This window comes from Epinephelus lanceolatus, chromosome 11, assembly GCF_041903045.1.
Source record: "Epinephelus lanceolatus isolate andai-2023 chromosome 11, ASM4190304v1, whole genome shotgun sequence".
In the NCBI taxonomy this organism is placed as follows: Eukaryota; Metazoa; Chordata; class Actinopteri; order Perciformes; family Serranidae; genus Epinephelus; species Epinephelus lanceolatus.
The window spans coordinates 42,504,330-42,529,003 of NC_135744.1; the positions used below are offsets into that span (position 1 = coordinate 42,504,330).

Genomic DNA, 24,674 nt, shown 5'->3' on the forward strand with positions numbered 1-24,674 from the left:
GAGGTGAAAATGCAAATGGTCGTATCTTGGTTTGTCTGCTCTGGGATACTGTAGAGACTCCATGGAAGAGATGAAGAGATCTGCTCTGTATGTAGATATAAACGGCTCATTTTAAGGCAACAAAAACACAACAATTCTTATTTCAAGGTGATAATACACTGATGAAAACATAGGTGTGAATATTATATACCATCACTGTACATAAATGCACAGCAGATGACCTTTAAAGCAACTCTTACCTTTCTTGCATTTCACACAGCACTTAGAAAAAATTTGAACATCCACAACTCCAGCTCCCCCCTCCTCCATTACGTCCTCATTACGTCTATGATAGACGTAGGCGTTGGTCAAGTAACGTTAGATACACGGAAGAGGAGAGTGAGTGTAACACGCCAAAAGAAGAGTAGAAGAGAAGAGGAGTCATATGTTACGTTAGAGGCAAACTAAACATACCTGTCCAGCAGAAACTCTGCGACCATCTCGTCTGTTTTCAGCTCAGGATGAAGCTGCATCAGTCTTCGCCATCGCTCGAAAGCAGAGCCGATGTTACGCAAGCGGTTACGTCAGGTGGAGGCCAATCATTGCATTCGGAGTTTTCTTAGAACCATATGAGAAGGGTACAATTATGAGTTTTTATCTCTGGTGGAATTCACTTACACTTTAGTGTGACATCAGCTTTTCAAAGCTAAGCCTATTTTATAGGCCTCTGCTCGAAAACTGCATACCCATAATGAAATGAATATATCTCTGCAACCACAAGGTCTATTTGAATACGTTTGGGGTTTTTTTAAATGTGTAAATATACAATACAATACAATAACATTTATTTGTTTAAGAAGGGACAGTGTACATCAGTAAACATTCCTTTTAAAGAGAAGAAAAAAAAGAAAATGCAGATGCACCCAATTGTAGCCAGGGGCTGATTTACATTGGTAGTCCTCCTGCCAGATGTTTATCAGCATAGTTCCTAAAAGGTAGTATAAAATCAATACACTACATATACAGTTACAGTATTAGATACATTAAAACACATAACAGTCTTATCGTTGCAGTATAGAGTCGGCCAGCGACACATAACAGAAGCATTGTACACATCATGTTGCCTCCAGTGCCTATGTAGTATGTATATGCTTTACGCTGTGTTTCTGGGTGCAACCAAGCAGACGGGGGAGAGGGGGCTGTATGGGGTGTGTGGATAGTGTGTAAGCCTGTAGCAGTGCAGAGTCCAGTACAAAGATCTTGTTGTAGTTGTGATCAGTTGTGATAGATGACAGTAGTAGATGTGGAGACACTGGGGGTTAAAATGCTGGAGTAATGTAAAACACTAGAAATTAAAGTGCTGTAGAGCTATTTTCCAAGAGCTGTTAGTTACTTTGCAAAGTACATGGTAAACATTTGAGCCTGAGACCAGAGAAAAAGAAAGAAAAAAAAAGATAAATAATAATAAATAAATAAGAAAGAGAAGGAGAAAAAGAAAAAGGAAATAAATAGATAGATAAATAATAAACAGCAGCCAGAGGAGCAGGGACTGTTTGGGGTGTTTAGATGGAGTGTAGAACTGCAGCAATGCAAGGTCCAGTTCATATATCAGTGTATGTGTTATATGTGAAGAGTAAATGAAGATGGCACACAGCACAAATGAAACATTTTGAGGTTCGCCTAAAAAAAAAAAGCATTTTCAGGATGAGTATCCCTTTGGAATGATGCAGCAGCAGCAGCTCTAAACCTCGATCACATCATAGTACAATATGTGAACATTAACTCTGCAAAGGTTGATTCTGATAAAGTGAAGCAGAACAATATCAGAGAGGTTTTAGTACAGAGAATTCAGGCAAGCTCTCCAAAATTGCACCATGTTTGCATGTTATATTTGTCATGTACAATCCTGTATCTTTCATTTTTTGTTTCTGTAAATCCCTACTGATGTTTAGGGTATACACATACAACTATCTGTTTCGTTTTTTCCTCTATCTCCCACTCCAAACTGACCAATATGCACCTACTACATTTGAACCTGAGTTTCTATTCTGAGCTTTGGAGGACCGTATCTCAGAGACGGCTTGGCCGATTTGAGTGATTGACACCTCGTTTGATTCGTTAGAGCCAATAGAATGACGCTATACCGGTGATGTCGGCTGCTGTGAGTGGTCATTATGCTTCCCCCAGAACCTTTCTGTCCGCCTGGATTCATTTGAATGACGGACCACATCCGGTAAACAGGAATGAAGCGTGATTGAACAGCAGAATGCGCTTTTCACGGCAAAAACAACAAGGTAAGAGACATATTACAAATATGTTTTGGCGAAAAGATTTCTGTTGTTGTTCTTTGGCCTCTATCTCTCTGATGGTTTGGTGTAGAGTGATTTGGTGAATACGTGTGGAAACAGCAGAGTCTCTGCTTTCATTTGAGATGAACGGCGTGTGTTTTGAATGGGAGCGTATCTATGTTTCCAGGGTTCTATGTTCCCAGGGTTCTATGTTCCCCACTTAACCCTGCAAAAAAGGTTCTATGTTGCCCGCTCAACCAAGCGGGAAACATAGGGATGACCCCTTTTGAATAACGTGTGGTCGAGTTACAGCCCGAAATATACCGAGTTGGATTTGTTGTTGTTTATTTAGTTGTTGTTTGAGCTGTGTTTGGGGCATGTAAAAAGGGTTTTTACAGCTGTGTAGCCCAGGTTCTGCTGTTTAATTTGATGTGCAACATCACTATATTCTTCGTCATCAGTGTATTGTTTCACACTGTGTTTGCAAAGTCGCTCTCAAAGTCCCCCAGTTGGGGAACTTTCGGGCTTAACAGGTTTTAAACAAACATGGCCGACCGTGAGGCAAGGAGGAATCGCAAGGTACTTTCCAGTCTGTTAATCATATTGTTGAAGACCGTAATTTGTGTTTGAACTGTTTCTAAAGTAAACATGAGATGTTATATTATTTATACCTGTAACAGTATGATAAAGATTAATATCTTTTATATCTATTAATCTCAAGAGGTTTTCAACACACTGGAAACACTTAAGAAATTGAGAATATTTTGAGTCTTGATGACAAATTTAATTTAAAAAATATATATATGCAATGTGTTTTAAAGCATCACTTTATTCACTGATATGAGTAAAACTTTGTAAAACTTAATAAACTCATGCGTTTTGTTTCAAAAAGGTCTGTTAAGACCATTTATTGTTGTTTTAACTGTGAGGTGATTTCCATGGTCAGATTCTGTCCACTGGAAAGCACAGAAAACATAACACATCCTAATCATTTCTTTCTGAAGATCAATGAGTGCATTTAAAGTAGAAATTCACTTTTACAATCTTTTTTTTCGTGTATTTGAAGTGAAATTGACCTATGGCTAAGCCCCGCCCTCAAACACAATGAGCCAATCACAGTGCGTATAGCCATTCCCATACACTTGGACATTCTCTGCCTGGACGTCCATTGAAATGCATTACAGAAAGACAGTTTGTTCGGTTTTATGAGCTTTTTCTGAGATTTGAAGTTTAAAAATGGTCAAACGGTGTGCATGGGGTACATGCAACTCTGACACAAGGTATCCTGAGAGGCTGGGCGACCAGGTGTATTTTTTACACTTTAAACCACATCTCAACCGAGAAAAGTGTCTCCTTTGGATAAAGTTGTGTGGTAACGTTAGACCACAACATCAACTCAACGTGAATAAGATTAACAATGATGTCTACATCTGTTCTAAGGTAAGTCAACATTGTGTTTGAGGCAACATATTGTCACTTTGCTGGAAAGAAATATAAAGTTATCTTTAACATCTCTAGCTAACGTTAGCTAAAGTTAGCCTAACGTTAGCTCCTAGCTGCGTTGTTCATCATGTCACCTTGTTTGCTGGGAGTTCATTAGCCTATTTTGTTCTAGTTTTGTACTTTGGTGATCGTACATCATTGTTAGCTGTTGTCCAAAGGGCTCTAGTTAAGCTAACGTTAACTTCTGGAGCTTAGCTTCATTAACTTATCTGTAATGGCAGAGATAACAAAGGTTGGCAAACGTTATGCTGAATGATTCAGTGTAAATACTGTAGCACCAAACTAACGGAGAGACTCTCTTGGTAAAGATGGTAAAAAGGCCGTTATCCTTTTCTCATATTCTGAGCCAAAAACCTTAACTTCAGTGGCACTTTAACTTGTTGTCTTTGAAGGTGACGGCAACCAGATGTGGTTCACAAGCGTACACTGTGACCTGTAAATTTTGTCTTGTAATTTAAGCTTTTCATCGACCTTCTCAACAATAAAATGATGAATATATCCCTCCAATGCGTAGTTTAGGCCCTTTTGGTTACTTCTCAATGACATCTGATCATTATGTCCCCAAAAATCATCAGTTGCCTCCTGTGAAATGCCGTGTACTGTGACACCTGCCATAGTGCCGCTCACTGAATGTTGATAGTTTGTCCAGGTGAGTGGAGGGGGCGTGGCTTAGCCATAGGTCAATTGGGTTCTGAATGGGTTAAAGTGGACATTTTTAGAAACATATGTTTGAGGTATTTATTGTGTTGTAAAGGTTTACCTGTGTGGTCGTCTGTTTTCATTGTTCTTCCTCCCTCAGCCCAACAGGAGGCAGTGTTATCAAAGATCTACTTCACATACAAACAGCAGGACAGGATGGATTTTATTCAAAACTTTATTAGATTTCAAGTTTCTATAATAAAGACATTACAAGCTGATATGCACAGATGAGAGGTTGAAAATGGAGACATCATTTGAGGGCGAGCCAGAGCATTACAGCTGCACAGTAGGCTATATTTGTGTGCAGAGAGCAGCAGTGGAGTATGACGTGCTGAGTCTCTACACTTTGCAGGGTCTGATCTGTGCGGGGCTCCAGTCCACTCCATGCTCCTCTCTGGATGTTCCCCATTCACCTGCATCCCCTCATCACAACTCCCTGATCCAGGACATCTCCTCCTGTTGTATTGCTCACAGAACTGTCACAGTAACTCAAAGGTGCAGTGTGACAAACTGTCACTTCTGTTGTGATTTGCATAGAGGTGCTTGTCATCGTGAGGCCCTCACTGACACAGTGTCAACATTACCCAAAGCTTTGTTTTCCCAATTCACTTATTCACTCAAACAGTAGTTCAAACAAATCACACTTTCAGAGTTAGATAAGAATAAACCCTCTCATTTCTGCCTGTAAAATATGGGAGTCAGGACACAGTTAGCTTAGCAGACAGACTGGTGGCAGGGGGAATTGACTGACCTGGTTCTGTCCAAGACCAACAATATCTCTGTACCAACACTTGCTAAACTCACTCATTAAAACATTAGATCTTATTTGATAGATTTATGTAGTGTTATTGTCACCGTGCAGTTGCCAGGCAACATGTTTTTACACTTTTTGTACCATGGATTGAAAAAAAAAAGATATAACAAGTTAATTAGGGAGTTTTAGAGTTGCTGGCAGGAGGATTTTATTTCCGTATGGACAGAGACAGGCTAGTGTTTACAGTCTTTATGTAAAGCTGAGCTAACCAGCTGGTGGCTACAGCTTCATTTCTGGACAGACACGAGAGTGGTATCGATATTCTCATCTAACTCTCTGCAACAACACAAACGAGTGTGTTTCCCAAAATGTCAAACTATTGCTTTAAAGGGGAACACCACCTAAATTCAAAATTCTAGTATGTTATTTACATGGTCTTGGAAAGTCCAGTCAATATTTGTGAACATGAGCTACTCTCTCTCAAAGCCAAAAACTAGAGAGGTAAAGAGGCAACAGAGCGCATCTTTTCCTAAATATATCATTATGAAAATAATGTGGGTTGCACAGGGCAGTGTCCACAGTAAAATCAGACTATCAGCGTTCACATAGGTTACTTAGTGGCTTTGCAATAAGCTTCTGCCAACGGTGCCGAAATTCTGCGGAAAAAAATCTGCCTTACGGCAGGAAATGCGTCATGTATTGCAAAATTGGTCGGTCAGCCAATCAGGGACTGGAGCTGGTCCTTATGAGGAGTTGCGCATGAGATAGTTGAGTCACGAGCACAATGGCAGACGGACAAAGTTTGGAGACAAGTGAAAAACGGCCTAGCAAAAGAAAAGGAGCTCCTCTGTGTGAGGAGGCAAAGAAGAGCAAAAAGGAGAGTGATAAAAGAAGAGGAAAAACAAGAGTAAACCTCAGTCAGGCGTTCAAGAGATGGAGGGAGCTCCGTGACCAAAGAGGCTTCAAAACCCATGTCCAGCTAGCTTTCTTTCTAATGGATCAGTAAGTAACACGGCTAAATGTTAGCTAGACCAGAGAGGACTGTACTGTACTGGCTGCTAGTTCATTCCTAGCTGACATCCTGGTTGCCATTCTACGGCAGCCCTCGGACAGTGATACCCCCCTCCCTTCCTTCTGTTCTCTTCTCACGGAGGCAGCTATCCACGGACATCGCCCAGCTAAGTTACGCCCAGCTAAGTGAACACTGAACTTTGTTTCCCATTCAATTTGAGCTCCAACCGGCCGCATGGTTTCCATACGGTAGCGTTTATTCTAGAATGGGGACTGTTTACATGTGCATATTGGTATAATTCCACTGTGTCTACTGTTGTTTGTACTGGTACTGTACATATTGGTATCATTTACTGTGAGCTGTTTGTACTGGTACTGTGCATATTGGTATCATTGGTATATTTTATTGATTATCTCTGATCCCCACAGTCAATTTGGTCGTTGCGACAGTGCGACACAACACCACTGACACTAGGTGGCACCAAGCTAAAAAAAAAAACCCGAATCCTATCTGTTGCCTCTTTAAGTCTCAAACTTTTTGATGTCATCAAGTATAAAGTCTGGAGCTGCTCAATAGACGATGATGACTTGAAGCCTGATTTTGTGGATCCACAGAATGTTTGTCTTCTTTTTAAACCCCAAATGAGCTTTATTATTTCACTGTAGTGATCTCAGTCCTGAAACAGAACATGTACCCAGTTAGGGCTTGTGTCCACACAGCATTTTTGTTTTGTTGAACAGGGCGTGGCAGAGCACTGGGGAGCCCTTCATCACCTCATTAAAAGTGTTTTAAATGGGTTTTGTTTCTATGACAACAATATCTTGAATTTTACATCAGCTGAGTCCAACAACGTTCAGTGTCTGTTTGATCAAATGGGCTTTCCTGTTTTTATTGTGATAGCTTCTGAGTGACATGTCATGCAGACACTAGCTCAGGGAGCAGCAGTGATGATGACACCAGTGCCTTTGTGAAAAGTTCAGAGATTTTCGACTTGAAGCACAAAAAAGCCGGAGAATTTTGAAAAACGGCAGGTAGCTTAGACCATAGGAATAACATGTATGAATTTTGACAATGGGCATAGTTCCCCTTTAAGACCCATCTCTCGCAATTTAACGCTGTTTCAACAACAAATGCATCACACTGAACGACTACCAGCATAATGTCAAGGGAGCTCGAAGCAGCCTGAATATGTCCTCATATGTGCTGTTTGGTTTCTTCTAATCTCATTTGGATGACACATGTAACAAACTGATATGCATCATACATACACAAAATAGACATGTTTAAAGTGCCCAACACACCCCCTTCATAATATTGCTTTAATGTGGAGGCACATTATCACTAACATGACAGTGAGCTTCAGACACTCACTGAACTGTACAGTACACTCAGCTCGCACCTGCTGCGACTGGGGAGGTATGTTTATATCTTGACCGAGTGCTCACCCACACATCTGTCCCACTCTGCGGAGGTATTTCTTTTTAAAGCCAGACATTCAGTGTCTTGAATGTGCAAAAGATGATGCAGAGACATTCATCTCCTAATATGATGCTCAGCAGGAATCATCCCTGTTTGGCTGCACTGAGAGCGTTGCCTGTCTTTTATTTCCTGCTTGAACAGAGTTAATACTTGAACTACAGCCCCTCTACTCTGTCTGCTAACTGAAACCTGATCCTACAATCGTTTTAATTTCAGAGTATAAATTTATGGGTAATTTTCTGTATGCATGGGCAGGGCAACAATGTTTATCTTTTTCACTGCAGTGCAGCTAGTAAAGATAATTTATTGCAAAAAGTAAAACACCGAATGGTTCGTAAAGTGTTCAGGGGGGAAAATGAGCCATTTCCACAAAGAGGCACATACTAAGCAAATGTGTTGAGTCTGATCCAGGCAATCAGTGTCCAGGGCCACATCACCAAATAGTGCTTACAGGGTTAGCACAATGAAATTAGCATGGCATACAATGGGATTTACAGTTACCTCGGTGCTGACTCTACCAGTGTTAGTACAGTGGAACACTTTATTTTGCCAAAAAAGTATGTTTTCAAGCTTTGTGTCTAAAATCTGGCCCATGTTGCACATGCTTAAAATGCATTGGTTATTTGTCTTAAAGCAGCATCATCAGAGGGGCATTCATTTTCTAGGGGGTGGGGTTGTTTCAGGGGATTGTCTATCAGGCCAGTTTAGAAGCTTGTTGTATTATTACTGTTTGCTGAGCTTTATAAACTGTTCCGCAGTATGTAGTCGTCCTCGCTGGCAGAGGAGCGTAGAAGCATTAACAGGCACCTGTGTTTTATATCAAGCAAAGAGAAGGTACAGGATGAGGAGCTGGGCCGAATCCTAAAATATTCTGTGTAAGTACCATTTGTATTAGCACTATAAATGCACCCTTTGTTTTAATGTAGTTGTTTGAAACAATTAGACAATACACGCTGGGTGTTTTGGTGGAAAGTAGCCACAAATTGATCAATAGAAAATTTAATTTTGATTTGGTTGACCATATTATCAAAGAACTACTGTGAATATGGTGTTAGGACTCAGCCCAGCTGTAACTACATTGCATTATTTCCTGTCTCAAGCACTTAAACAAAAAAGTGTTTTTTTGTTTGTTTGTTTGTTTTTAAGATGAAAAACAGTTTCAAATTTTAAAATTTTGCACTCTGGCTGCGGCCACAGACAGTTATTGATATATCATGGTTACAAAGCACTTTAATAAACAGAGCATGACTGTGCAAAATGATACACAACTGTTTTGCACATTTTTGTGAAACAAATTCACACAAACATCCCCATAATTTAATAAAACGTGCACATAATTTGGTTTTAATGTAGTGAGTTCAAAAAGAAAGCATCTACCAGAGACACTTAGCTCACTGCTCATTAACAGGCACGCTTTTACTTAGACTACACTCACTGCATAGCAAACACACACGACTACTGCCAGCAAGATAAGCATCCCCGTGTCCACAGCGCCAGATGAACTGAGGTAACAAACAATACTAAAAACTCGACAAAAAAGAATACAAACCAATCACTGAAGCAGGGTCTGACTGATGATAACTCACTGATGAACACATTAAGGTGAACGACGCTGCCACGACAAAGCGGTGGTACAGAGCGTTGGATCTTCAGATAATTTCACCACTCTGCCTCTGCCTATGTCGCCTATAGAAAGATCTGCCACTGTGTGTCCACACAGCATTTTAAATGGGCTCTGTCTTAAATTCTACCTTCTTGGGTTCTCCATGGTGCTTTTAAACTAATGCGTAATGGCCAAATTACAAACAGCAACAGCAGCAACAAAAAACAATAGTCTTTTTTACAGATTGTACTATAGGGCCGCTACAAAGTCCCTTCTTAATGCTGCCTCTGCATTTTTACACACAACCAAACAACGGTGCTATCATGCTGCTCCATGTGTGATTTTAGACAGCATGCCTTCATCACGGAATCAAAAGAGGTATGATGGGCTTGACAGGTAACTCAATTAGCCCCTTTTACACTGCCAGATTTTCCGCGAATGTTGGGCCGTTTTGCCGTCAAGCTGCGAGCATTTAGACACACAGAGCCGGATTAGCGAGATGATCTGAGGTGCCCAATTTTCCGCCTCGTAGGGTAGACATGTTGGTGGAACCCTTTTAGTTTAAAAAGGGTCCGCAACGGGAGGGGCTGTTGAAGACTTGTGGGAGGAGCTGTTGATGACATGTGGGAGGAGCTGTTGATGACGCCGCACGTGTGACCCACTGGCAGTGGATAAACAGGAAACAGCTGATAGCAGGAATTAGCGAGCAGCTAGTAGCAAGAGGGAAACACAAACCTGACAGACACTGTAAAGATGAGCAACTGGGGAGACAAGGAATTGCGCGCCCTCCTTGTCCTCGCAAACGAAGAGGCCATTAACCGTCAGATGACGGGGACGGTGAAGGACGGGCCGACTTTGTTACCTGCTCACGCCCCCCATTGCCCCGAAAAAGGCACATTCTGTATAAACAAAAGTAGGTAGGCAGCATTTTGCTGCACTCCCCGATTTTGTTTTTATACTGCCAATGCTGAAAAAAGACTGATTGGGCTTTCCTGCAAATTTGCACAACTCCTGTTTAAAAAGGGCTTATGTGTGACGTAGAACATATGCATTGGCAGCGCTCGTCCTCTGCTCAGAGGGTAAGGAACTCCCAGACCTCATTGTTTTCCTAATTTGCCAACATTCCCAGCCTTCTTCTTTGAGTTAGCTGCTAACTGCTACTTTTTAAATCTCATGCATACCACAGCGTCAAAAGTCACACCTGTGCCGCCCATGATCCTGCCCTGCTGGTGCCCTGTTTATACAGACATTGTTTTGGTTCTGTTAATACCTCCGTTCACTGTTCAGAGGCGAGACAACTCTGTTCCCTTATTCTGCGATCATACTTTTCATACAGAGCGGCACCATGGCACGACAAAGCCACCTTGAACAGGCAGTGTGACAGGGGCTTATACTGAAGGAAAGGTTAATAATCAGTTTGTTTACTTGCTCAATAAGGATGTCAAAAGATCAACAAATCTCAGATTGCACATTTATATTATTCAGCACTCGCTAAAACTGTGGGGAACTGACCAGTTGAAGGTTTAGATTCCAGACTATTTCTTTCTTAGTTGAGATTGTCATGCTTTCTTCCTGCCTGTTGTGAAATCTTTAAGGTTGCACTTCCTTCATTGCTGTTGTCAGAGCAGTGTGTTTGTTGTGTGTCGAGTTGTCAGTCCCACAGTCACAGTCTCTGCAGGAGTGTTCTCCATAGAGACCTTTTGGACATTATGCTCTGCGTTCCATTAGGGTTAGATTTTAGGTAAAAGTGCACATTAGCTTTACTTGTCAAATGTTTAACTGACCCAGTTGCTGATAAAGATAACATCGTTAATGTTTTTGTTTTGTTTTTTTTCTGGCAATGTGTCGACCAATGTGGGCAAAGAAGGTAGATATATAGAAGTCCAGGTGAGAGGTGGGATGTAAATATGATAAGATTAAGACCCTAAATAAATCAAGCTGAAGAGGCTCTGGTAGGTGCAATTATCCTTTAGATATAAATCATCAAATTGTGAGCACATTTTAAATAATTATTCTTTAGTTGTATATAATCTGCACAGTCACTATTGTGCGCAGGTTGTAGCGTTGTGTGCACATGTATATATTCCCCTTTGGAGGCCACAGCCAGGCAGTTTTTAGGATTCCCAACTTGAACATAATGAATTTGCGTGTGTGCAGACACATGTGCATCATATATGCAAAGAAGGTACATAAACAAGGGTACTAATATTGTTTTGAATACATGCACTTTCTCATTTCTTTTTTGGTGTCGGCTTTGAATCAGCTTTGGATCCTGAGAGGCCATTTTCTGTGTTGTCGATCCCTGATGAAGTTACAAGGCACTCCTTACTGCAGTGGAAAAAAGAAGACAAAGTTAGAACTGTACATATGCAGAACCTTTAAAAAAAACATTTTGAGGTCGCTCCATTTAAAACCTACTTCAGCATGTGCAGTATCTGAACATGCTGCCGAGCACCAACAATGTACTCTGATGATGAAACAGTACGAAATAGGTGCATTGCTGGTAAATATCCAGGTGGCTGTGAAAACTCACTTTTTCTCCTCAAGCTTAGACATAACATAGAGAGTGAAGTTCTTGAGCAACATGAAGCCCATTAACGCTGCGATGGCTCCACCCACACACGAGGCTATGATGATGGTCAGCGTGTTGTCCACCACCCTCACTGCAGACATTAACAACACACCAGAGGAATGATGATGTAGAAAAAGTTAAGGGAGGCTCTACAAAACAAACACTTACATATCACATTGTTGTGAGAGAGAGCCTATGCAGCCTTTCATTTCTTATTCAGTAAAGTTTGGTGCCTCCACAAGAGATTAAAGCTGTAGTGTGGCCTGCAGACCAGTTGCAAGAAGAAGATGCTGACATGCACGTTTCTGCAAACCACAGATATGTTACATTTGTACGTTTCATATGTATCATAGCAACATTTCTTAAGTGATTTAGTTCTGACAACATGTATATGAGCTGTCTTTGTCATCAGAAGGTGGAGAGGATGGTGGATGGTTTGTCAGCTAGGCAACACAGGTGCCAGATGTTAAACAAAAGTGTTTTAGTGTGACATTGGTGACATTTCAAGCCGTGACTGTGGCACCAAAACCGGGTATTTTAAGCCAAAACATGATATTTTCCCAACTGTAATTGAATGTTTTTTGTGCATAATGTTGTTGAAATATAAAGACATATAAAGTTTTAACATATCTGCAACATAATAATGTACAAATGTAACATATCCATGGTTTGCAGAAACGTACAATGCCAATATTTAGGGCGCAGTCACACATTAGCGAAATTTAGACCAGTGAATATTCACCTCCCATTCACTTTCATTCAATGCAAGCAAAGGAGCAAATAAAACATTCACTTCCAGTGGCAAAGCAAATTGAAGTGAAGTAGCAGAGTCACACATTAGCAAAAACAACACATTCCTCCGGGAAGCAAACACCGGCTTCCCGGGTGAAAGTCGGTGGTTATTGGACTCATCCACCAGCCATCCTACTTGGACTTTCGCCCCCTTAACTTACGCTGTTGCCCAGCCGCGCTTCCCCCTGACAATGCCGGGTGCTGTTACACAATGATGGCAACCAGCCGCGTGTCATGTTGACATAAAAGGATGTTTTTTTCCATCAGTGTCTGACGCTGGAAGTCACTGACAAGCGTCGGAGTGAGACCAGGCTGGCAAAAAAGTTTGTATGGACGAAACACTGATTGTTGCTGTGTTGACCAGCCAATACTACATGATATTGGCTGGTCAGAGTACAAACTGCCCCACATGAGAGATGCTGCCCGGCTGGCAGTGAGTCAGCACACAGGCATGGAACATAAGAAAATGGCAAATGTACAAATAACATCATATTTTGCGGTATTTATTAGCAAGCTAGCTTTCTGTGTACAACACATCAGGCGCCGCCCACATTCAGCATGGATATCCCCTCAGCAGGTAATGGTCACTCGCCTGCATTTGCTAATGTGGGACTGTACACTTATTCTGGTGACTGGTTGTGACCCTGGCTGCAGCCATCTTCTTTACGCCTGACACACCAATACAGTGATATAAAATAGACACACAGATTGAGGGAGAGTTTATCTCATGTGACCTTTGGTCCTCTAAGACTTTTAAAGCTACTGCTGGTACTTTCTCTGATGGACTTTCTTTTGAAGAAGACGCTAATCTCTCAAGACAGATTCTGCAATTTACATTGTAGAATCTGTCGGCAGCCCTGTGTGAAAGACGACTGGGGGGGGGGGGGGGGGGGGAGGGCGGGGCTTTGAGTTTGAACAATGCTGCGCTTTAGCCAATCACAATGGAGGGGGCGTGGCCGAGACGTGCAGGTGTCCCCAGGAAATGTGTACCTACAGAAGCAGCAAGCTCTGCGTCCATAGCGATCGCTCCACCCAAAACGCTGTCTCGTCACCGTGAAAAAATTTTTTTTTTCCAGCAGATGTTTAGGTACAACATGATTGAGCTAACTGGAGTAGTTTCATGTTGTATCCGACAACGGGAGGCTTTTAACAGATGACGTTCTGATGTTAGCTTTGCTAACTGTCCCTGTCAGCTGCAGCCACTGATGCTTTCTAGACATCGTGATTTCCCATAACTGAATAAATACCACACATAGCAACACAAAACTGCTTTGCTGAGCTCAATCATGTTGTAACTAAGATATCCGCTGGAAAAAAAATATTTTATTCGCGGAGCGTGTATTGAGTTATTACCTTATTTTTATACAGTCTGTGGTTATTACAGACATCGCTAACGGCTAACGTTAACAGCTAACGGTTAGCCCAGCTAATCTACGATAACCATGTTATTAATTACAAAACGTGCACACAGAAATAGTAACGTTTGTTCAATCATTGTGTTTATAGACTTAACAAACATCAGATTAGTCTACACGGTGATATAGTGACATGAAAAATGTGATATATAGCTAAACTCTGCTGGTTTCCTACCCAAAGTATTTGTAAACAACACAGCGGTTCCCTGGGGGCACCGCCGGAAGTGAAGGGCGTGAGCGATTGCCGAGGCCCCTGCACTTCTATTAGTCGAAAAACTCCGGGCTGTGCCTCCAGAGGTAAAGGAAGAAAAAAAAATTTTTTTTGTTTGTTTGTTTGTTTTTACCGATGGATTTCCAGATTGAGAAGAGGCTAATTAATACGTTTATTTTTAAATCAAACATCTTGTCAAAACAGCACTGAAACCTATTAGAAGTGATGAACAAGAAGTGCCTGATTATAAATGCTTAAAAACCAGAGAATGCTTACAGTGGCTTAGTTAGAAAGAAGGGTTATCAGCTATCCTGGTGTGTGTGTGTGTGTGTGTGCGTGTGTGTGTGTGTTGTATATGTGGCCTGATTTATTTCATCATCAACATATGAATGAATGCATGTTCTACTTTATTTTCCCTTCAGTATGCACACTATGGGGCCGTGGAGCGAGCCCCAATGAGTTGTCCCACATTTATGATTAGCCAATATATAGTATGTCAGGGCATATAGTTAAACTAAAAATATAAAGTGTTGTCAGATTAGGCAGTTTTCCACATACAGTAATTAGGCTCATTTTTTATTTTGCTGAAAGGGGCAGAAAAATGGTTAAAGATCATTTAGGCAGGTTTTTAAAACTATGTCGACTTCATATATAACTTAAAATGATAATAAAATGTTTATGTATAACGTAAGAAAAATCAAGCAGGCCCCTCCCTCACATATCAGCACACATTACCAGCAAAGACCTTGATCACTCACGCTCGTCCACCACGATGAGGTTGAAGATGGCGCTGTGGTTCCTGCCCTTCTCTTTGGGGTTCCGTCCAAAACAAGTGTACTGGCCTCCGTCCTCGAAGGTGATGTTCCACAGCAAGATGGAGATGTTGTTTTTATGGTTCTTCCCCACAAACTCCACCCGTTCACGATATATAGCTACATGTGGCTCCACCTCCTCTGACGCTATCACTGAATCACACACCTGATAGGACCAGCAAGCTGTCAGTCATCCAAAACTACCACTTAATAAGTTCTCTGAACACAAATCCTTCTCTTAAACAGGGGGTTCATACCTTCTGCATGGTGCCGTTGTCATTGAACTGCCAGCTGAAGTAGAGATCCTCGATGCCGATACAGCTGGCGTATGTGCAAGGCAACATGACTGTGCTGCCATTCACTGCCTGCAGGAAGGGAATCTTCCCAACAGACATCTCAAGGGCCTGAACAGACCACACACCTGAGGTGGGAGGGGAATAGAAAACACAACATGATAAGACTACACAGGGTATGAGCAACCCAGTCTCATTCCCAGGTCGGCAAATACCGACACTTTGTCACACCCCTCTGCGTCTCATACCGACGTTGAAGGCAATCTTCAGCATCTTTATGTGATGCACGTTGATCTCTTTGGTAAAACACCTTGTAACACGTTGTTAAGTCTCTGAAATGATTACATACCTGGCAACTAGGCAACAAAAGTACTTGGATAGGTTTAGAAAAAGATCATTTCAAGGTCATTTCACAGACGTGACACTGTTAATAACTGACCTTGTTGACTTTTGGTTTCACATGGAACAAGGACAGTGTCTCCTGGATCAAAGTCTGTGTTTTAAATGGCGCATCCACTATGCCTCCCTCCCACCCTCCTCAGACTCTCTTGCTCTGAGTCAGTTGCTTCTAGTCAGCTATTGTTGCTGATGGGTTTACATTTGAATTAGCTGAAAGCCCAGTGGAAAAACAACACCAAAGTGTGAAAATGGCAGGTTGCAGTAGTCTGGGAGGTTTTGCGCCAGATTTCTTGCCTGGGAGCAGTGACTTCCTAAAGTCTTGTTGACACTGTAAGAAAACCAACAAATACTTTAAAAAAGTTTCCCCCAGGGTAAAAAAAAAGTCTTGATTTGTTTCCTTTGGATAGAACTTGTCAAGCCGTATGTATTAGTTTCATTCAACTTTTAATGACATTCACACTAATTAAGTCTATTACTACTTTTTCAATTTTTCTAAGTAATTCACCCTTTCTTACAAAATTAAGCCAGCACTGCAGTGTAGCATCAGCTTTTAAAAAACCTTTAAATATTCCACAGTATTGCTAGAATTTAACTTTTCAATGACATTCATAATACTTAAACTTATTCACACTTTCTAACTATTCTTACAACTTCACCTTCTTCTTAAACATTTAAGCCAGCATTGCAGTGTAGCATCAGCTTTTCAAAAACCTTCAAATATTTCACAGCATTGGTGTCATTCAACTTTTCAGTAACATCCATACTAATTAAACCCCTTACCACTTTTCCAACTATTCCTATTACTTCACCTTCTTACACATTTAAAGCAGCAATTCAGTGTAACTTCAGCTTTTCAAGAACCTTGAAAAATTCCACGGTATTAGTTTCATTCAACTTTTAATGACATTCACACTAATTAAGTCTATTACTACTTTTTCAATTTTTCTTAGTAATTCACCCTTTCTTAAACATTTCTTAAACATCAGCTTTTCAAAAACCTTTAAATATTCCACATTAGGGGTATCATTCAACTTTTCAATGTCATTCATATGAATTAGACCATTTCCACTGCTGAAACTATTCCTTTAACTTACTTTATTCTTACACATTAAAGGGAAATTTCGGTTTATTTCAACCTGTCTCCTATCGTCCTAAATTTGTTTCAAGTGACTAGTGACATAAAAATAATAGTTAGCATGTTAGCCGTTAGCCTAGATACAGCCGGGGCGCATAGTAGCGTCAGACCTGTTAAAACGTAAGTGAACGGGCAACCTTCAAGTGCAAAGTTAGTCCACTAAACAAGTTTTTTTTCCACAAAGACCGCCTCATATCGTTAGGATAAATGTCAGAGAACATATAGAAAACAACATGTAAACGTGTTGTCTTACCTTACCGGTGTGCTGCCATGTTTGTTTACCATCTAGCTCTGCTTTCCAAAGCGTGGCCGAAATATATCTGGCGAGCTCTAGATAAAGCCCAGCTGGATACTACTCCAGGTGGAGGTGTCTCGTCCTCGGTCACATCCAGACCTTGAAAATAAGGCTGCAACCGGTCCCATTCCTTGCAACAGAGGCATTCCTCTTCTGTGGGCACTGCGGCACAGCATTCACAGGTACACCACCAATCTCCAGAGCTACACAGCCTTGCAGCAGCCATTCCTCCTCTCTCGTCCTCTACCTGTTGCGCCTCTCTCTCTCTCCTCCTCCGTTCTTCAATTTCACGAAGCTCTTCGTCAGTATGTTCTGGCTCAAATAAATAAGGGCGGCCATCAAACTCTGCAAAATCAAATTCCTCCTCCACAAAGTCAAAGTCTGGCAAAAAGTCAGCCATTATTCTTTAAATCTTTCATAAAATAAACGAATGAACTTTTCAGGCTACTGTCCGGTTCTGCCTTCCAGCTGCTGCTGCTTGTTCTCGCGATATTTCGGTCGTGCTTTGGAAAGCAGAGCTAGATGGTAAACAAACATGGCAGCACACCGGTAAGGTAAGACAACACGTTTACATGTTGTTTTCTATATGTTCTCTGACATTTATCCTAATGATATGAGGCGGTCTTTGTGGAAAAAAAGCTTGTTTAGTGGACTAACTTTGCACTTGAAGGTTGCCCGTTCACTTACGTTTTAACAGGTCTGACGCTACTATGCGCCCCGGCTGTATCTAGGCTAACAGCTAACATGCTAACTATTATTTTTATGTCAGTAGTCACTTGAAACAAATTTAGGACGATAGGAGACAGGTTGAAATAAACCGAAATTTCCCTTTAAAGCCAGCAATTTAGCATTGCATCAGGTTTTCAAAAAACCTTGAAATATTCCACCAGTCATACATTAATGGTATTATACAAAGTTTAAAGCCAGCATTGCAATGTAGTGTCAGCTATTCAGCATGCAGCATTCACACCTGCAAGTATCTCTGTAACCTCAGCCTTTAAGTTTTGTGCCACAAAGGAATGACTCACCACTGATTTTTTTTTTCCTTTATAAGATGTTCTACATTTGCCATTGATTATGTCGTACACAGTATCTGTGATTAAATCTTTTTCCAAATTAAAAGCTTCAGACTCACTGCACTTTGTGCACATGCTCCCTGGACTTGTTTTGTAATCACATCACAAAACTAGTCTGGTCTGTTTAGCCAGTTTACATGTGAACAGTGACAGTGAATCTGCCTCATACACACAAAAAAAAAACACTTGAACACAAGACTTAAAACTTCTCCCATGCATGACTGATCTCATGAAATCTTTTTTCTGACAATATTTATATAATTTTAGGTTAACGTACTAACACTGTATGTTACAGGACAATGTAATAGGCATACATCATAGATTATTTATCGTAACGACTATTCAAGCTAACTTTAATGAACTTAAGAACACATTATAACATACATACATGCATACATACATACATACATACATAATACGTCTGTTATTGGCACTTGGGTAGTTGAAGCCCCAGTAACATGACACCACAAAGTCCTCACTATGACATTGCTGTAAATAAGAGAGGGCGAAAGCTGAAGTGCTTCTTGTAAGAACTGTAACTGTACACCTGACCACACAGCATCAGGAAGTCACAGTGATGAAATCTTACTTCCAATCAAAACAGATGGGCAGGAAAACCATCTCTTTTATCGTTTGTCCATTCCTATTTACTCATTAGGTCTAGCCTTGGCAGGTATTCCACCTTCCCATGTAGCTGCATATCCAGCAAGGTCACAGGTAGTGCAGAGCTACAGTATATAATTTCAGCAGGTCAAGGACAGATTGGCCTGTAGGTCTGTTCTCTCCCTCTTTTACACTGTCAGAGCTCCTCGTGCTTAATGCTTCCGCCTCGTGCCGACTGTGCAGAACTAGTAAACGTGCAAAGGTTATACAGAGAAAACACCACTGACACCTGAATAAGATGAATGGTTTCAGGAGCAGCTGTACTTCCTGCACTGCCTCTAACATTGCCACAATTCTGCCGTCTGTTTGGTGCACACTGTGTTACACTTTGCCCATAACACGGTCAAGGTCAACACCTGACAAGCACCGTTGCAGCAAATAGGAATAACATTGCAAAGACCAGCAGATGGGGCTTCACACAGTGAAGGAAGGCACAGCGTATTGATTCATTCTCATCTCACTCTTGCTATCTCGCAAAACTCACTCTGTCCAATCTTCTTCCTCAGCTGGTTCAATGCAGCACAGTGAGCTTGCAAAAACAGTAATAGCAACAGTGATGAGAACAACAGCATCACCCTCCCATCTCTTTCCTCGTGCACATTTCATAGTGTCACTCCGGCTTTTTTAACAACCTGTTACGATATTTTTGTGTAACATGCCGTTTTCATTCTTTCTATCTCGTGTCCCTCTGTGTGTGTCCTTGAAGAGTAGCCTGTCTCTGTCACTGTAGCTGCTGAAGCTGCTGTCACAAGACCACGAGCAAAACAAGTTGAATTATATCATAAAGTATCTGTATCTCTTTGTGTTTTGTCTCTGACAACACCCAGATATTACTCTCCCTTAAAACAATAGTCCACTACTATTATCTCTTTTTGAATTTCATACTAAGCTCTGTAATTCAAGTTGGTTTCTTTTTAAGTTTGAAGTTTTCCACAATAAAGTTTTGGTGCTTCAGATGAAAGTAGAACAGGGATGCTCCAGTTTCTAGCCTATATATGTCAACTTCAGAATATCAGCATGCTCTCCACATCATTTCTTTAAAACACGGAGTATATCCAAACAGTAATAAACTATTAGATGCTGATACTGAGCTCCATATTTAGGATAAAATTGTGTAAACTAATGATTAAAAAAAAAGGAACACATAGTGTAAATAGATGATGTTAATGTTGATCCCTGCGATTAAACAAATTCTAATCAAGTTACATCCTAAATCTCCGGTGGATAACAATGTAATGGTGACACTGTTTCTAAATGACCTCAGTTTTATTTCAGCATTTCTTTACTGCAGTTTCTTGTTACTTAACGGTTGATATTTACACCAATGCAAACATACAGTATCTGCAACAAGGTAATATTGGCTGACCACGCATGAATGCACTAGTTTGAGATATCAAGACTAAGATTTTAGGAAGGGATGAGAATCAATCCTACTCATTAGAGGTGTGACAGAAGTGTAAGAGACATACACAGTTTTGAATGGTCAGGATGTCGAGGAACAACACTAGATGTCTGATAAAGACGAACATAATTAAATCTGAACCTGAGCAGCCTGTGTTGGCAGCCAACATGCAGACACATACGATCACCACAGCACTGTTGATGGTTTATACACAGTATAATGATGATGCTTAGCTGCAGCTGCAGCAGCATCGTTCTCTCTGCAACTCCTTCACCTGCATCTGCACATTAGGTCGACTCTGCAGTTTTTGTTATAAGCTGAAAAAATATTTGTTCTAAATAAGGATGACACCTGTGAGCAAGAAATAGCTACGTTAAAATGTTGACTTGGCAACACATTTCCACTGACACGTCAGCTCATGAGTGCATGAGGGAGCTGAATATGTTAATTTAATTTAAAATTAAAAATGTGATCAACTCTACTGAACTGAGAGTGTTATAAGGTACACATAACGTCACAGACCAGCGTCTCATGGTGGTTTATCTTTTTAATGCGTGCTTACTGCACTACTGCTGCAGTGATGCTCCACACCCATAGGCAGGCTCAGACAATTTCAAGAAGTTTACCGTTAGTAATGGCTGAAGGAACACTGTTATACAGAGATAACATGTATGTTTACGGATTTGTTTTACTTAAGATAGTTAATTAAAAGAAAATGTTAATGCAGGATAAATGCAGGACGGCAACATCTATGCCAGCGTACGCAGGATATAGACGTGTCAGCTTTGACTGAAATTGGATTTTAATGGGATGTTTTTTTCTTTCGGTTAAGGAAACTCTTTCTTGGTGATGTCTGGTTGGGTGTCGTCTCAGACAAACCGAATCCAATACTCACACCTGATACTCTATATCCAGAGCACCATAGTCCACATGGTAAGAGCTTATCACCACCATCAGTCTCAGATCTGCCTGTCGACTTACTTGAAACAACAATGTCAGATGTGGATACTGTTCTGTCACTGCAAAGGAGTTCATTCTCATATAGCTTGAAACAGGAGTTCATAACTCAAATAAAACTGATGTTTTACTGGACGCTACTAAGAGTGACTCTGCTGCACAGTTACTGCAAATACATCTCTTGTTAAGCCCAATATGCTGTGACCGGCAGGGCCTCATCGAGCGCCAACCATCTGACACAGCTTTTGTGTCTCAGGGGCCACTGTAATGTGCTGACATTTGAGTTTGTGGACATACAATCCCAATCCAACCAACATGATAACGCCAAACTGATTGATTGCCACAACTATCAGCCAAAGACTTCTTTTAACCCTCTTCCTCTGTGTGTTTCCAGGCAGAACCAGCAGCACATTTTGCCCATGAGATGAAACATGCAACCTCCAGAAAATCCTCACAAGTAAACTAGTCTTGTCACCAAAGCAAAACCCTCCTGCGAATCCTAGTGTGCTGACACACGTCATACAGAGAACTGCAGCCATCACCTACACAAGTCAGAAGCTGATGAAGGTCAGTGTCAGATATGGAAAATCCACAGCATCATTGCTCTGCATAACAACACAAATGTGCCCCGATATCAACAAAAACTTTTGGTATCTAATAAAGAGTGAGAGACAAAAAGAAGTTTTCAAAAGAGGGAGATGAGGAGGCACCATGCACATCATCTGTGGTTAGCAATCATGGAGCAAATAAAAGGAGATGAGGTAAAGTGAGGTAGACATTACCAAGCAGCACAGAGAAGATCAGGCCGAGGGCTGTGTGTGGAGGGCCCAGCCTCAGGGGTTCAACCCCAACCCACTGGACCTCCATGGCAGCCAGATCTGCTCCAAAACAAATACTGCTGCAGGGTCCAGTCCAGGCTCTGGAGCGCTCAGAGAATATCCTTCAGCACAACTTGGCCTCTTTGGTATAGTGGAGTAAATCTGGAAGATGCTGTGTGAGTGTCTGGAGCCCAAATGAGGCACGTCCCAGTTGCGCAACACGCTACACTAGTCCCGGGGGTAGAGAGCCTGCCTGCCTGCCTGCCCCCCCAACACTTCTGTCAAAGAGACTGTAGGTTAGACAGAGGGCAAAGGAGGAGGACGGAGGAGAGGAACAGAGAGAGGAGGAAAAAGTTATTCAGCTGGAACTGAATATCACTATAAAGGCAACGACAGTACAGGAAAAAGTTACAGTTTTGTACAGATATGGAGTGTGTTTGCATGCATGAGTCCACATACACACCCTATATCTCTTTGCCTGATATATAAAAGAGGTCAAGCTGAAGGAAAAAACGTGCAAAGTTCAAGGTTTGTCATGCGTACCTGCTCCTGCAGCCGGGGTCCGCTCAGAGGCCGGCAGGCTGCCTGCACAGCTGAGTCAGTGTGGACAGGACAGCAGCGGAGCGGCAAACACTGCGCACAGTCAGGGTTCACTCAAGGAGAATCCACCAGCCAGCACTTTCACTGCAGAGCCAGCCACGTTGCAGCGCCAGCCAGGATGAGAGACAATTAGAAAGGGGGAGACAAACAGAAAGACAGGCAGAAACATAGAAAGACAGACGGACAGGAGGAGAAGCCGCTGCTTTCATCCCTCCTCAGCAGAGCACCAATGACGCTCACTCTTATCATTGCCCGTCCCTCTGGCTACCTCACAACTTTTCCCTGTCCTCTCTGTTGGCTGCATGCCACCACTCTCTCTCTCTCCCCTCATCCCTCTGTCTCCCCTCCCTCACCTGCCCCAGTATCCCTCTTCTTCTCTTTCTCTCCTGCATCACCCCTCGTTCACTCCTCCTCTCTCTGCTCCCCTCCCTCACCCTCCTCCCCATCTCCTGACTCGGGGTGTGTATGCAGACTCAGGCACTTTTGTCGGAGTGTTTGTGAAGATCAGAGAGAAAAGTTCTGCAGTGCAGGTTGAGGAGGGGTGTGTGTGATGCAGCCCCAGGACCGGCCCAGACACACAGTCCCATATCAGAATGCTCCATTCATAAATACACATGTTCTTTCACTGATAACCTCATCATTAAGATATCACAACTGAGCATCACAGAATAATCTCATCTATCTATTTTTGTTCTAACACAATTTAAATGTCTGATTTTTACCTGGAATGTGACTTTAAAAGCTTTTCCCGTCCTTTATTTTCAAACTCCCTCCCCAGATAGACGGAGTAATGCTTCTCTATGAGTCTCCTCTCCTCTTTTCCTGAAAGACAGGCTCACATTCCCCTTCCTCAGGATAATCAACACCCACAGCCACCAGTAATGTATGTACTAAGTGTGTCCCATTCAGTGCCTAGAAGGTCAAACTGTCTTGTGTAGCATGAGGCGTTCATTCCTCTCATGTGATCAGTGCAATGCAGCTGCAAGTGCATTATAATATGAGGCAGAGTGTGCAGTCTTTTTTCACAATGGGACAGCTCCTTTCCCATAAATGTACAACCGCATCAGTCATCAGCAGCAGAGCAGTAGCGTCTGTCTGCACTACTCACTGCAGGACATGACAGAAGGAGTGCTTAGCTCAGAGCTTCCAGATTTGATTAGTCAATTTTAGACCTGGCTAACACTGCAGTCATACACTTAAGACTGTACAGTGTGCCCATCCATTACTGGAATTAGAAGGTGACGATACGGTAATAATGTCTTATTGTTATTAGTGTATTAGAAGGCAAATGGCAGGTGAGAGGTTAATCAGAGCTTCAGATTGGGGAAACAAAGGAAGAATTATGAGTGCTAACTGAATGCAATTGAGACCACGTGACAGAGCGCACATTCTGAGCTGAGGTACAGTTACACAGGCAGAGGACAAGGAGACAACTACACATCCATTTTGGACTTAGCTTTTTGTTCACAGGAGAAGAAAAGGTCATGTCTGCAACTCTGAAGGGCTGTACTGAACTTTACATTGACAGATTAAACTTCACCTATGAAGACAGATGCAGTCATTTGCCATGTAAGCATATCCTGTACTTAACTTACTATGCAAGCACTTAACACCGTGATGTATTATTCATTGAGCAGGTTATTGGCATCCTTTTTCTTTAGTAGCTTGTGCAATGACTTTTCAAATACCTATCATTTGTCTTGTGGTAATTATGTGAAGTATGTCTAATTCAGATGTCAGCTGTTACACTCTTGCATTATATATATAGTTTGGCAAGATTCAGTAGAGCTGGATAGTGAGGAGGAAGGAGGAACCTGACACAAATGACTAAGCAAAACTATTCAAAACCAGCAGCAATACCTAAATTAAAGTCTTATGTGTGTCATGAGCTCATGAGTGAACAAATTCACCTCGTGT

At 41.6% G+C, this 24,674-nt stretch overlaps 1 protein-coding gene across 2 annotated transcripts; it reads right to left on the reverse strand.

Moving 5' to 3' along the window:
• Window positions 1-11,337: 11,337 nt before the first annotated feature.
• On the reverse strand, window positions 11,338-22,971 carry scn4bb (sodium channel, voltage-gated, type IV, beta b). 2 transcript variants are annotated; one of them, XM_033609234.2, is made up of 6 exons: window positions 22,701-22,971; window positions 22,122-22,447; window positions 15,377-15,540; window positions 15,066-15,285; window positions 11,851-11,980; window positions 11,338-11,645 (listed from the first exon to the last, which is right to left on the reverse strand). In XM_033609234.2, the coding sequence occupies exons 2-6, from the start codon at window positions 22,204-22,206 to the stop codon at window positions 11,549-11,551; spliced, it is 696 nt and encodes a 231-aa protein (XP_033465125.2). In that variant the 5' UTR covers window positions 22,207-22,447; window positions 22,701-22,971; the 3' UTR covers window positions 11,338-11,548. The 2 variants fall into 2 exon arrangements, with proteins under 2 accessions (XP_033465125.2, XP_078028773.1); XM_078172647.1 differs by lacking the exon at window positions 22,122-22,447 and having other exon boundaries at window positions 22,701-22,805.
• Window positions 22,972-24,674: the final 1,703 nt, after the last annotated feature.